Source organism: Musa acuminata, chromosome BXJ3-3 (assembly GCF_036884655.1).
Source record: "Musa acuminata AAA Group cultivar baxijiao chromosome BXJ3-3, Cavendish_Baxijiao_AAA, whole genome shotgun sequence".
NCBI lineage: Eukaryota > Viridiplantae > Streptophyta > Magnoliopsida > Zingiberales > Musaceae > Musa > Musa acuminata.
Genome location: NC_088351.1, coordinates 4,145,780 through 4,159,391, shown reverse-complemented (window position 1 = coordinate 4,159,391; position 13,612 = coordinate 4,145,780). Strand labels below are relative to the sequence as shown.

Here is a 13,612-nt window from a genome sequence, read left to right as displayed (position 1 = left end):
TTCATCAATCAATCATTCAGTCAGTTAAGAACTCATACACCAATTAACTCTACATTGATCAGTCATTTATTAGAAATTTTTTGTAACGTACCCCAAGTATGAGTTGGTGTCATTAGAACAGATGTGATGTTCTATGACAAAAGATCAAAAGAAGGAACACTCCACAGTAAAAGAAATAAAGACTTGGGACTTTTTCCCTGTAGATCATCTACATAGCTTGCTTTAAAGGCCACTAAGCCCACACCACTTCCAAGAACCTTCACATCCTGTTGGCCTCAACCACAGGACATGATGTTACAGAAGCCTAAATTTAGATGTAAGCTTCTTGTCCTCTGGACATGAAGTGCCATCTGAAACAGTCCAATATGAGGCAATGTGACCACGGCAAAGAGGGTCCATCAATGACTGGGTAGCTCAAGGAAAGCGATGGCTGAATGAATATGGACCACTGCAGGGGGAACAACCCGTGGTGGCTGTCAATGGGGGAGTCATCTGTGGCTTCATCTTTAAGAGACCTAGCTAATTTTGATGGTGGAGCTAGGTGTGGAGATGTCAGTGGCTTCATGGTCACTGTCACCCAATTGATCATGGGGAAGAGTGGGTTGACATCCATCCAAGTAATGGTTTGTCGCAGGAATGGGCTTTCTTTGTATGCACCCGCCTTAGAGATTCATCTGCTGATCATCAAGAACGAGACTGAGGAAATCAAAGATAGGGAGAGTTGGTGGGTGCCCATACTTGGACTCTTACAGGGATGAATGAACTTTCTTTGTTGTATCAGTTTATCAATCCACCTGAAGCTTGTATTGGTGCAGAAGATGATCCATGGTAGATGATCATACACCAATATTTTTGTGCCAATCAAAATGCTGAAGTTTCATCATGAAAGAAGTTTGGCATGCAATCAGAGAACATGAGTCCCTTCTCTCTATTATATTCTTTGGAAGATGATACCACTGTATGTTTGGTATAAGGTAGTGTGGAATAAAGATAGGGTCTCCTTCCAAAGAAGATATTAAAACAAGAAAGGTTGATGAAAGAGGACAGATGCAGTCATTAAGCTGTGTTTATTGCTTCAGTAACATAGAAACTATATGACAAATTACAGTGTTTACAATCTCTGCAAACTGCCTTTTTCTGCTATAAAAATTAGAATTCTCAGAAAGCAGGAGCCACCTGAAAGGTGTCATGTTAATCAACATAATTACCTTGATCAGAATGAGATACTTCTGCAAACAGGTGACTCAAATGAAACCTGCATTCTGAATCTGGATCTGTGGTACATAGTGAAGATTTCTTTTGTTTGTTTAGATACATAAAAAAGAGAGTCTTATCTTCCAATGGTCCTACATCTCCAAGAATCATGGAGGAATACCCTCCCACAATCCTTTCTGCTTCTCATGACTCCTTAAAGAAGCCTCCTTACAGATTGCAAAGGAGAAATAAAGAACTCTAATGTTGTTTACCTAACATTCTTACTGGCTGGAGCCTATATTCAAGTCCTTGTGAGACCCACTTCCAAGTGCTCCTGACATCAAAAGCACCTACTACTTTATGAGCACCACTTCAGATCTGTGGAAAATAGGATGCTGACAATGTTGGGATGGCAACTGAAACATTAAAAATAAAGAATGAATCAGTAATATATATTGCTGCTTCCATTTCAGAAGATGCAAAAGTTACTTGTTTCAATTGTTCTCTTGCAAAGGATAATTATTCTATGCCATAATGATGCACATTCGATATATTATAATTATGACTCAATGAATCAAGTTTAACTTCCAGAATATCAAAATGTCTATGCCTTGCAGATTCTGATTCATTGCTGTGCATAACAAATAAAAACAAAGATCCATGTGCTTGTACATGCTTATATATTAATGGACAGAAGTTGTCATCATGGAGAAGCTGAAACCTAATTAGGTGCCATCATTTTCTTCTGATCCCTCTCACAATCAAAAAGGCTTGCAAGGAAAAGAACATGCTAAAGTTCCTTATCAAGTTTATGCTTTTCCATGAAAGTTGTACACTTGGGTGGAGCAAAAGTCTACCATGCCCCCCTTACATGTGAATTGACAAGTGCACCACCATGAAAGTGCCAGTTATCAGTAATGATCCTTTAGTTTTGAATTTTACTGATCTTGAAGTTTTATCAATGGCTGATGGAGGAAGATTTTTTATATCTTTGCTAATATTTTACTGAACAGTAAACATAATAATTCTCCTTTTTTTGGTGAAATGGCTTGCATTTAGAGAAGTAAGCCTTTGCATATGTTTCTGATATGCTGAAAGGCATTACTCTGCATCTAAAGAGAAGTTGACATTATTTTCTTTGATAAATTACTGATAAAAAAACTTAGGCTAGTAGAAAAAGAAAAAAAAAAACTCAGCATTATATATACAAAGGAATTGATGCATTTAATCTAAAATCATAACATAAGATAATAGTGTAAGCCATATACTAATATGATTTATACAAAGATCAGTATGTGAGTGATTTATATGCTGAATAAAAGAACTAGCAATTTGCTGTTATGTTATGGTAGAGTGATTGGATGGATGAGAACTTCCAAAGAAACTTAAGCTGAGTAGAAAATAGCTAAACATCATTCATACCCTAACATGATGGATTCCTAAATTGTACTTCTACATGATAATTGGATTTTAGGAGGAAAAAAGTGACATTTTAGCTTAGGAATATAACTTGAGGAGATAGGAATGAGTTGAGAACATGAACTCTCTTTTCCCTTATTTAGCCTATTGGAACAAATGCCCTCTCTCTGATTGCTCAATAATTGATAGAATTGGAATATTCCAAGTTCCTGAATACACTTGCGTGGATGTCCAGCCAACACACATTATCCATCCACCTGTATCATTCCAGTCCTTTTCACATAGTTCTTGGACAACCCAGAAGCTTAGAGAACCGCAGCTACAGTGCCTTGTGACTTCAAACAGATAATGACCCCATAGATTTTTCAAACTTAAGTACATGAGCTAAATTGGTGCAAGACCAGTAATTGTACGAGTTCCTGCAAAACAAAACATTTATATGCACTGGTGCAGGTTATTGTGCCATTAAGTTCTACTGTCCAAACTAAGCTTCAACTGTTCTTCACCTGCCTCTTTAGCTTCTCTACTACACTGCCATTAAATTGCCTTTTAGAACCTATAATTCATCCTTAATGACAGTTTGCCTGGACTTGTGGGTAAATGGTGTAGTGCTTTATGTAATTGATCTGGACATTGTTTTCCTCTGTTTACTGTTGTTTTCTGCATGAGCAAATGAATTATTAATTGTTTACCATGTGATACAAAATGATGATTTTCTTTATGTTCTAATTTTTCTTATTAAGGTAATAAATAGCCATAAGGGTAGACAACAATAAGAAAAGCTGTAGCTTATCTAACTTGATGATTCCCATACCATTTTGACTATGATAATAGTTTTAGTAATAATAAATAAAGTACTTGTTCAACTTGATTCAATGTCTTATGCTTTCAGCTAATCTATCTGATAATTGAAAGATAAAATACTGATTTGAAGAAAAAAAAGTTAAAGAATAAATCATACCTCCAATGTGAAGCACCAGTAATTAAATTAGGATTCGAGACTGTCATTGCAAAAAATATCACTCATCTCTGTTTCAGAAATAGATTCTGTATCAATTCATGAATTGCTAGTCATCGTCAAAGATTGTCTATTTCACATATAGTACAGATATGATAAATCTTTTTGAAGAAATTAATCTCATTCAACGTAATTATTATTATTGTGGATGTGATCAAGTTGGTCAATTGGATCATTTAAAATTTTAGGATTGAAAAGATTTTTATCCCATGGGAAGACTTGTTGGCTTCTGAACTTTCTTTCCTCTCGTAAAATGACATTTTTTTTTAGATATATGATAATTTAATATGTTTGACTCTTTGCAAAAAAATCCAATATGATAATTCTATGTATGTTTCATTGTTCTCTCGTTGGACATCTCAAACGTGGGCAAGCTTATCAATTAATTGTTGTTGGGTTCTTTGGTGATCCAATTCTCATCCCATCTATCACTTAGTAGCATTTTCATATTTGCTAATAACATAATAGGTGTGCATACAGCCCACCTGGAAGTAATTGCAATGCAACAAGAACAACAGTGGTGGATGCATCACACTAAGAGATCACCATGTTGGATGCATGCCTCAAATCGAAAGCTTGCTTGTTTTACTCGATCACCTCGCAAAGTCTCTCCTTTCTGATACCAGAACACAATTGTTGATAAGCCAGGTGCCCATTCAGAGTCAAAAGGACATAGACGTATCACTTTTCTTGCCATAAACAAAGAAGAGAGACAGCAGAACACACTCTCCCTCTTTCGGCCCTGTCAAAAGGTTAAAAAAGGGAGCTTTTTTTATCTCTGTATTCTTTATCCTTCTTTCACCCATCTCTCTCTTTCTCTCTGCCTTGTGTTCAGAACCCACCAGAAGTGATTTGTTTGGTTCCCCCACATAGAACCAAGAGTTAAATCTTCTGTGTCGATAAGGGGATTGGTAGAACGCACAGAGAAGGAAAAAGAAGCTCCGAGCGAGTATCTGCCCTGGATATTCTGTGGTGTTCTAAATATCCTCCACACAGTCTGTGCTGGATTCCTTCTCTGTGGCTTCGGCGGTGGATGATCCTTCCTTCCTCTACGATTTGCCACCTTCTCGAATCTAGACTATAATATTCGCGGGCTAATCTTCTTGCCTCTTCCTGCACAGCGGCGCAACTGCTTCCCCTGCTTAGGAGAAGGAGCATGGGGTTGTGAAACCTTAATCTCTCGGAAATGGATCTCGAGAGCGGATCCTACATCAATCCTGCCAAGGTGAGTTGGAAAGCGTTTGCTACTAAAGTTTGGATTTTGAAGGTGTTTCGGAGAACTTTGATCTCAAACGAGTTCGGTTTTGCATTTATCTTATTGTCGAGTTCAGATTTCGGAGTTGATTGAGCTCAAGGAGGGATTTTGTTTGGGTTTTAGGCGCTTTTTTCTTGTTAAGAGCCGCGTGTTTGACGTTTGTTGATGAATCTTTGAAATCAGAAGTGGGAGGGAGTTTGGATTAGTTTCTTGGGCCGAGTGCTTTCTTTTCGTCTCTCTCTTTTTTTGTGATAGATGAACATTTTAAGAATTTTTGCTAGATTTTAAGGTACTCTTGTTGGTTTTGGGATTGCAATTTGCTCCATTTCATCTGAAAGCTAAGGTTTTGAAGATGTTTGATGAGTGTTGATGCTCCAATGAGGGAACCTCACCTGAACTGCAGAGACAATCATGGAGGTCAGTCGTGATGCTTGCTTACCAGAGCCTTGGCGTTGTCTATGGCGACCTCAGCACTTCACCCCTGTATGTGTACAAGAGCACCTTTGCTGATGACATCGAGCACTCGGAGAGCAACGACGAGATCTATGGCGTGCTCTCTTTCGTTTTCTGGACCCTCACCCTCATCCCTCTCCTCAAGTATGTCCTCGTAGTTCTCCGAGCAGACGATAACGGTGAGGGTGGCACGTTCGCCCTCTATTCCCTCCTCGTTCGTCACGCCCGCGTTGGGTTCATACCAAACGGGCAGGTCGCCGATGAGGAGCTCTTGGCCTATAATAAGAAGGATGATCACTTGGGCCTTCTCAATGGCGATCCTTCTGCCCCTACTGGTGGTGCGATGACTGCACCGTGGATGAGGAAGCTATTGGAGAAGCACCAAATCTCGCAGCGTGTGTTGCTGGTTCTTGCTTTGCTTGGGACATGCATGGTCATTGGGGATGGTGTCCTCACCCCCGCAATCTCGGGTAATCTGCTTTGTTCTGTATGCTCTTCTGTAGTTCCTTTGGCCACTCGGTGTGCTTCTTTCGCCCTAAATATGTTCTTTTATTGTTGCAGTGTTCTCTGCAGTCTCAGGTCTTGAGCTTTCCATGTCGAAGGAACATCACAAATGTAAGGAAGTTTCACGACAAGAGCTAATTACTAAATTATTTTGTTTAAGGGTCTAGATGTAGATTTCCTACTAATATCTCTTCTGATATTTGCCATGATTCTGTCTTTGTTTCTATCTCTGCGTTTTGTTCTCTCTCTTAGTAATTCCTTTCTGGTTGGTAGGGTCAAATTTGCCTGTCTTGGTTTTTTTCTGTCTTTTGGTCTCCTCAAGGATGCCTAATCACATTGAATTGCAATTATAAATGTTTGCAAATATGCAATTTTAGCAATGCTTTATTTTCTTCTAGAAATTGTGGGTGGTGGACAATTATCATTATTGTTCTCTGTCCTTTTGCTAAGACATATTGAGCTAACTTGATTATGAAGGAGGTAGACTCATTTAAAAAGGAAAAAAAAGAAGGTCGATGATTACTGAACATGTTGAAGCTACATAGGTAACTTCAGTGCAGGTCACTGATGAGCTACAGTGAAGCTTTGCTTTTGGTTATAGATTGCTTGTATAAGTGATCTATTGATCTGAGTCATGAGATACTGTCATCCAATGTAAGTAAAGGCAAGTTGCTCTCTGGCTTGGCTATCCAGAAGTCATGCTTATACTAGAGACTTCTTACTTCACATTGATCTTCAGTTCTTATTTTTCCTCAACTCTACCTGTTCTATGCTATTTGTCCTACTTATTTCTTTTAGCAACAGTCTATAAGCTATGTCTTCTTTTGTAGTCAGTGTATTGTCAAAACTTCCAGGACAACTGAATAGAAGCAAAGAAGAGAAAGCGTTAGAAATTTTCTTGCATACAACTTTTCTGGTGTTCTAGAAGTTGGGAAGAACAAATTCAAATTTATGTAATCAGGACTACATTTTATGTAACCTTTCAGCTTCTTTTTGACTTGGAGATGAAATTGAATGTGGATTATCATTTTTTTTAGATTTTCCTTACATTTGGTTCGTTAGTTGTTCAACAAGATTGACCCCCTATCTATCAACTGGCTTCCTAGGATAATTCAGCAATCCTTCGTGTCTGTGATATGCTATGTAATTAGCCATGTATTCTTGGATGTTTAATTGCCAATTTCAAAAGGCTTGAGAAATATTGTGGTGTCTTTTAGTATCTTTTTGTTATGTGATTTAGTGCTGCCTCTTAGTTTTCTGATTGTTGAACCTGAGACTCTGATTGGTAGATGTTGCTTCTGTTTGCTGGCTAATGTGATTATGCAGTGGTTGTTGGTTCCAAATGTATTGCTTGCATTTTAAATTGACTTTGTGGCTTTTCTGCAGCTTACTCAATTATTCAGTTTTTACACCTGATGGTTGTTAAATGTGATTTATAACTTCCAGATGTTGAGGTTCCTGTTGCATGTCTCATACTGGTCTGTTTGTTTGCACTGCAACAATACGGCACACACCGACTAGGGTTCCTGTTTGCACCAATTGTCGTGATCTGGCTTATGTGCATCAGTGTAATTGGTGCTTATAATATTTTCTACTGGAATCCTCATGTATATCAAGCCCTTTCCCCCTACTACATGTACAAGTTTTTGAAGAAAACCAAAAGAGGAGGTTGGATGTCTTTAGGTGGTGTTCTCTTATGCATAACAGGTTTGTTGAAGTTCCTGATCATCTTAGCACATTTTTCCATACCGTTGAATAATTTTATTCCCAACTTTCTCTTTTACAGGTTCTGAAGCAATGTATGCAGATCTGGGACATTTTTCACAGTCATCAATAAAGGTAAGGACACCAGGTTGCAACTCACAAGTTTTTTAATACTTCTTCTGTGGTATATGTTTTTGTTCACTGCATGTATCTTTTTTCTTGGTTGTAACTATATTGAGTTATTTAAAATTGTTTTACTTTTGAAGCATTGTTTCCCAAATTTGCTCATTTTTGTCGTGTTTGTATTTAAGATCTTTAACAGTTTGTCATTTAATTCTATCTATGATATATGGTTAAAAGAATAGGTAGAATATTCACAATTGGTTGTCAAGTCTGTCAAAATCTAAAATAAAGGATGACCGATATATAAGTTTAAGTTCTTTACTGGTCAAAAGCCCATTTAAGTGGTGTTAAGCAAGTAAAAGAAATCCAGGTCTGGTCCAGAATTGAATTTTTTGTTTGGTAGATGCTAATTTTACGGCAGTGAATGATTGAGAGGAAAACACCATAAACCCCTTACTAGTAATGGTGATTTTAAAAAAATAATAATAATGGTGAGCTGAAATGCTTGATTTTAGCTTACATCATCCTTCAAAATACGTCATCTTAGGATGATTCTAACAAATAAATGAGCATTAAATACTTTGATGACATATAATGTAACCTCTAACTTCCAACTTAGTGAGAAATAGTTTAGAAGTTCATCGATGGCCTGACAAACATGAAAGTTTCAGTACTACAATTGATTTAGCCTTAGTTTGAATGGAGTGTTAACACTAGAAACTGAGTGTCATAAATCCAACAGGAAATATGGTATGCACAGAAAACACATCCCACGGTTTTCAAATTTGAAGTCATAGTAAACAAAATTTGTGTATATTGTTGTGGGCTATATGCTGAAATATGCATTAATGTTATTAATGATAATACAGACAGATAATATAGATTGCACCTTTGTCGGTTTCCTTGTCAAAATATCTTTGAGGGCACGTGTTAAAGCCTTGATGGCATTTCAGATAATTCACTTCAGACACAGCTATATAACATGGCTTAGACATGGTTGACATTTTGGACCAGTTAATGGCAAAGTCGATGAGAATTAAGGTTCCTAGTATTCTGTAGAGTACAAATTGGAGTTAATTTGTTTGTCTGCCATATAAGTCCTACCATAAACATGGAAGGAAACCATTTTAATTTTTACATCTCCTGAATTTATGCATCATTGTTCTCCCAAAGACTGTATGCAGCCGTATATCGAGATCTCCAGAGCAAGAGATTGGGGCCATATTCCATTTATTAATCTCGTAATACTTAAGTCTTTATCTGAGATTCATCTACTCGAAAGCAGTAATAAGTTCTTAATGCTCATAAGACACAATAAAAACGCATGTAGATTGACAAAAACACTAATTGCCTGGTTTAAAATGATAAGATTCGACCCAAAATGAGAAGATATATGAAGAATGTAGTGAAAGATGTTTTTCATAGAATTCCCAATGTCGCTTCCATTACCCTTAAGAAAATTTTGCTTTTATGAAGTGAGTTGTAAAAGAGATGGAAGGGCTGATTTTCAAGAGCTAAAAGCCGCATTTATCTCGTCAGCAGTATCTACTTCTACACATTTATACGTTATTGAAGTGGAGCACTTGTCATTTTTGGCTAGTTTTCAAGAATTCAGTAGACTTGAATTAAATTTGTTAAACAACTTGTTCAGAGTGCTTGCACTATAAGGGCTATTGACATTAAAATTTGCTATCCAATAAACTTTCATTTCTCTACAGATTGCTTTTACTTTTGTGGTGTACCCATCCTTGCTCCTGGCATATATGGGACAAGCGGCTTATCTATCTCAGCACCATGTTATCCAAAATCATTATCGGATTGGGTTCTATGTGTCTGTACCAGGTATTTGTTTTCCTGCACATTAAATTTTGCACAATCATAGATTGATCAGCATAGTCATCCTAATTTCCAGAGTATTTACATGTAGAATTTTCTCTTGTTAGAGAGATTAAGATGGCCTGTTCTGGCAATAGCTATACTTGCTGCTGTGGTGGGAAGCCAATCAGTTATAACTGGTACTTTCTCAATTATCAAACAGTGCACTGCCTTGGGTTGTTTTCCAAGGGTGAAGATAGTGCATACTTCATCCAAAATAGGTGGTCAGGTATACATCCCAGAGATCAACTGGATTTTGATGTTATTGTGTTTGGCTGTGACTATCGGTTTCAGAGACACAAAGCACCTGGGCAATGCACAAGGTATAATGTGCTAGAGTATAACTCATTGATTTCTCTATGATCTTTGGATTTCTTTTACCAATTTAACATAAAGCGCCTCCCTTCTTTAAAGTCTGGGTGCCTAATGGTTTTGCCTCTTTATCGTGAATTTTAGGTCATCTCTACCTGTAGAATCCTATATTTATGGGAATAGACCTAGTTGATCATGATGACTCTTCAACTTGTGGATCAGATTCAGTTTGATATTCTTGCAATAATTATCATTTATCCAAGCAATTTATATAAATGATAATTACCCCAAGAAGACAACATGAAGTACATATATATGACAGTCCAATTTTGAAGAAAATTCCATGTTTTGCTCTCTGATAATTTCATTGAGAACTTTGTAGATCTAAGTTCAATTTTCCAAGGTCATTTAGGTTTTACATTCAGATTCTTCGTTTTAACTTTCTGATTTGGGCCTCCAGCTCCCAGGCAAATGATCTCACCATTGGTGATCATGGAACCAGTTTGCTCACAAAAGCATCGGCATGTGAATGGAACTTTAATGTGCCGATCTCACCACTGTATCATGTAGGCAATTTGGCTTCTATAATCTATGCTGCCATTTCCTATTATATATAGATTGGTCATCTCCAGCATCAACCTTTGAGACTGTTCCTTTTGCTTTTTCTCTTTTCATTTTTTTTAATAAACAAAGTCTTGGATCACCTGTATTTATATGTTTTTGGGCCTTCATGCAAAAAAATTATGGTTCTATACTTCTATTATGTGATTCACTCTACTATTATTCTGATACAAACTTTTTTTTTTCTCTCATTTTTAAACATCTTTTAGTTTGCAGTTAATCAGTCTTTCTTCTGCTTCTGCTGCTGCCTTCGATCATGATTCTATAATTGTTTGCATCCAATAACTCATTTGTTAATGTTGATAGTGATAACATAACCCTTTCATATGTGAACAACCTGTCAAGTGATTATTTCATATTCTCCGGAGGATATCTCTCTTTACGATTTACATCGTTGCACATGAATTTTGTTAGTGCACCATTTTTTACTCTTCAATTGCAACAGGTTTAGCAGTCATAATTGTTATGCTGGTAACCACCTGCTTGATGTCCCTGGTAATTGTCCTTTGCTGGCACAAGAACATTTTTCTTGCTATATGCTTCGTTGTATTCTTCGGAACCATAGAGGTGCTCTTCTTCTCGGCCTCCCTAATCAAGTTCCTCGAGGGAGCATGGGTTCCTATTGCTCTTTCCTTCGTTCTCATGACTGTCATGTGCATATGGCATTATGGCACACGTAAGAAGTACGAATTTGATGTCCAGAACAAGGTCCCCATCAACTGGCTCCTTAGCCTTGGTCCTGCTCTTGGCTTTGTACGTGTGCGAGGCATTGGGCTCATTCATACAGAGCTCATATCAGGAATCCCAGCCATTTTCTCACATTTTGTCACCAACTTACCTGCATTTCACCAGGTAACTATTAAGGTTTTCCACACACTAAGCTTATCGGTAGTAATAGAACAGGCGTCGTTGATTCTCTTATCACTTAAATGATAGAATTGATTCATATTGTTCATCAACATAACATTATATTTCATTCGCACCAGGTTCTTGTCTTCCTTTGCATAAAGTCAGTCCCAGTGCCACACGTCCTGACCGAGGAAAGATTCCTTGTTGGTCGCGTTGGTCCAAAAGAATACAGAAGTTACAGGGTCATTGTCAGGTATGGGTACCATGACATACACAAGGATGACTTGGAGTTCGAGAAGGATCTGGTATCTAGCATTGCGGAGTTCATACAATCTGCAGGGCACGAGCAGAATGGTTATGTAGAGGCAACCGAGAACGGTGATGAAAAGATGATGGTGGTGAGTGCAGGTTTCAGGTTCCATGAGGAAAGAGCTGTAGAACCTGTGGAAGCACCTGGCCCTTCGAACTCGAAGGCAATGCCCTCTTCACCAATTCCACCTAAGAAAACTGTAAGGTTTGTCTTGCCAAGGAGCCCGAAGTTAGAGAAGGGCATGAGAGAAGAGTTGCAAGAGCTAATGGAAGCAAGAGAAGCAGGAATGGCATTCATCCTTGGGCATTCATACATGAGGGCAAAGAGTGGATCGAGCCTAATAAAGCGGCTTGTGATCAATTTCGGATACGAGTTCCTGAGGAGGAACTGCAGGGGTCCAATGTATGCAGTCAGCATCCCTCATGCATCGACGCTGGAGGTCGGGATGATCTACAATGTCTGAGCTTCAACTGCAACTGTACAGCTTCACCTCTGTCATCTTCATCTGCACCATTGACGATCAAGCTCATCCTCCAATCTTGTGTCCTTGTACATAAAAGAAACGAATACAAGCATTTAGGTGCAGGATTTCTTCCTTTGTTCTGCCTTTGCAAGGTACCATCATGTAAATAGGAGAATAATTTTTGTATGGAGATTCTAGTGCTTGTAGAGCTGGAAGAGAAGTTCACCAACTGCAGATTGAAGTAGTTTGTGCTCCTCATTCTGTAATGACAAACACTGTCTGTGATAAGCAGTACCTCAATAACATGCAGGGGTGGATTTGGTTCTGAGCAAATGAGATTTTTCACTTATCCCAAAAGAAACTTCTGCTGCTTGCTAATGAATCTTTCTTACTCAAAATGATCTCCATAGAAATCTGCAAAGCAGAGACCACCAACTTGATGTCAAAGCTTCATTTTGAAATCTTCAATAATCTGTCAAATGCATTGAAGGATGTTCATTGACTCAGTCAAACAACAAGTTTCTTCTAATATTAATATTTTACTTGTATATGTTGACCTGCAACTTGTTTGAACTTGAAGCTTGGGACAAGGGTGGTGGACTCTGGTTTTCTCCAGGAACAAACCATCACACTGTTTCTGACAACACTTCTCCAACCTTTCTAATTATTTTAGTGTTGTTAAGACAACATGATCATAAAATATCTCCTACCTATTGAATCTGCCTATCATTTTCTGTTCACCTATTTCATCACTAATATATAAATCCCATATTTTTCTTGTTTGAAGTGGTTGGAACCCTGGGAGATGCCACCCCACAAAGAAGGAAAGGGACATAGACTTCTGAGATGCCCCCCCCACACACTTTACACAATGGAGTACAGTGAAGAAGAAGGTGCATGCCAGTACTGGCAGTGGATAAGATTCCATGATACATGCTTTATAGTATTCACTTGCATGCTCACAAGTCATAGCTGGAATGCTGCTGTTGGATAAGGGAGGGGAGTCGAAAAGTTATCCACTTCAATGAGGAGATCCACTAAGTTTGATTTCAGTTGCTTGGAGATTTAGTGAACACTCATCTTGTTCCCTCTGTGCTGGTAGCTTATCTATAGAAAAACTAATGTGAGAACAGATGATTTTGTTTGTGTAAATTAAAAATGTTAATTACTTATGTAGCACAACATTAGGAGCTTTATTAACAGAGATGTGAGATCAACAAAATCTGAGAGTTGATCAGAAGCAAATTTCTATGCATTTCATTAGAATTTGAAGTCATAATTTCTTTTTCCACCCGGGTTAAGTCACGACCAAGTTGACCACAGACGGGGCGGACACACGAAGCAGCAGTAGCACTTTAAGTCGTGACGCGGTGGTTGGAAGCGGAGCCACACTGGTGCTCTCGATGATCCTAACCATCGATCTGATGAGATCGACGGTGGTGATCATCCGGGAGACCTGCTGGCGGTCAAAGGACGGTTCATTTTTTCCACGGCGTGGCGCCGCCACAGCGA

The 13,612-nt window shown here is 38.2% G+C and overlaps 1 protein-coding gene across 3 annotated transcripts; it reads left to right on the top strand.

The window, feature by feature from the left end:
• Window positions 1-4,384: 4,384 nt before the first annotated feature.
• LOC135582182 (potassium transporter 6-like) lies at window positions 4,385-12,433 on the top strand. Of its 3 annotated transcripts, none has more exons than XM_065140823.1 (10): window positions 4,385-4,660; window positions 4,753-4,856; window positions 5,290-5,809; window positions 5,901-5,954; window positions 7,290-7,550; window positions 7,630-7,682; window positions 9,389-9,512; window positions 9,598-9,774; window positions 10,924-11,330; window positions 11,465-12,433. In XM_065140823.1, the coding sequence occupies exons 2-10, from the start codon at window positions 4,818-4,820 to the stop codon at window positions 12,098-12,100; spliced, it is 2,271 nt and encodes a 756-aa protein (XP_064996895.1). In that variant the 5' UTR covers window positions 4,385-4,660; window positions 4,753-4,817; the 3' UTR covers window positions 12,101-12,433. The 3 variants fall into 3 exon arrangements, with proteins under 3 accessions (XP_064996895.1, XP_064996896.1, XP_064996894.1); XM_065140822.1 differs by having other exon boundaries at window positions 4,388-4,660; window positions 9,614-9,868; XM_065140824.1 differs by lacking the exon at window positions 9,598-9,774 and having other exon boundaries at window positions 4,387-4,660.
• The last annotated feature ends 1,179 nt before the right edge of the window (window positions 12,434-13,612 follow it).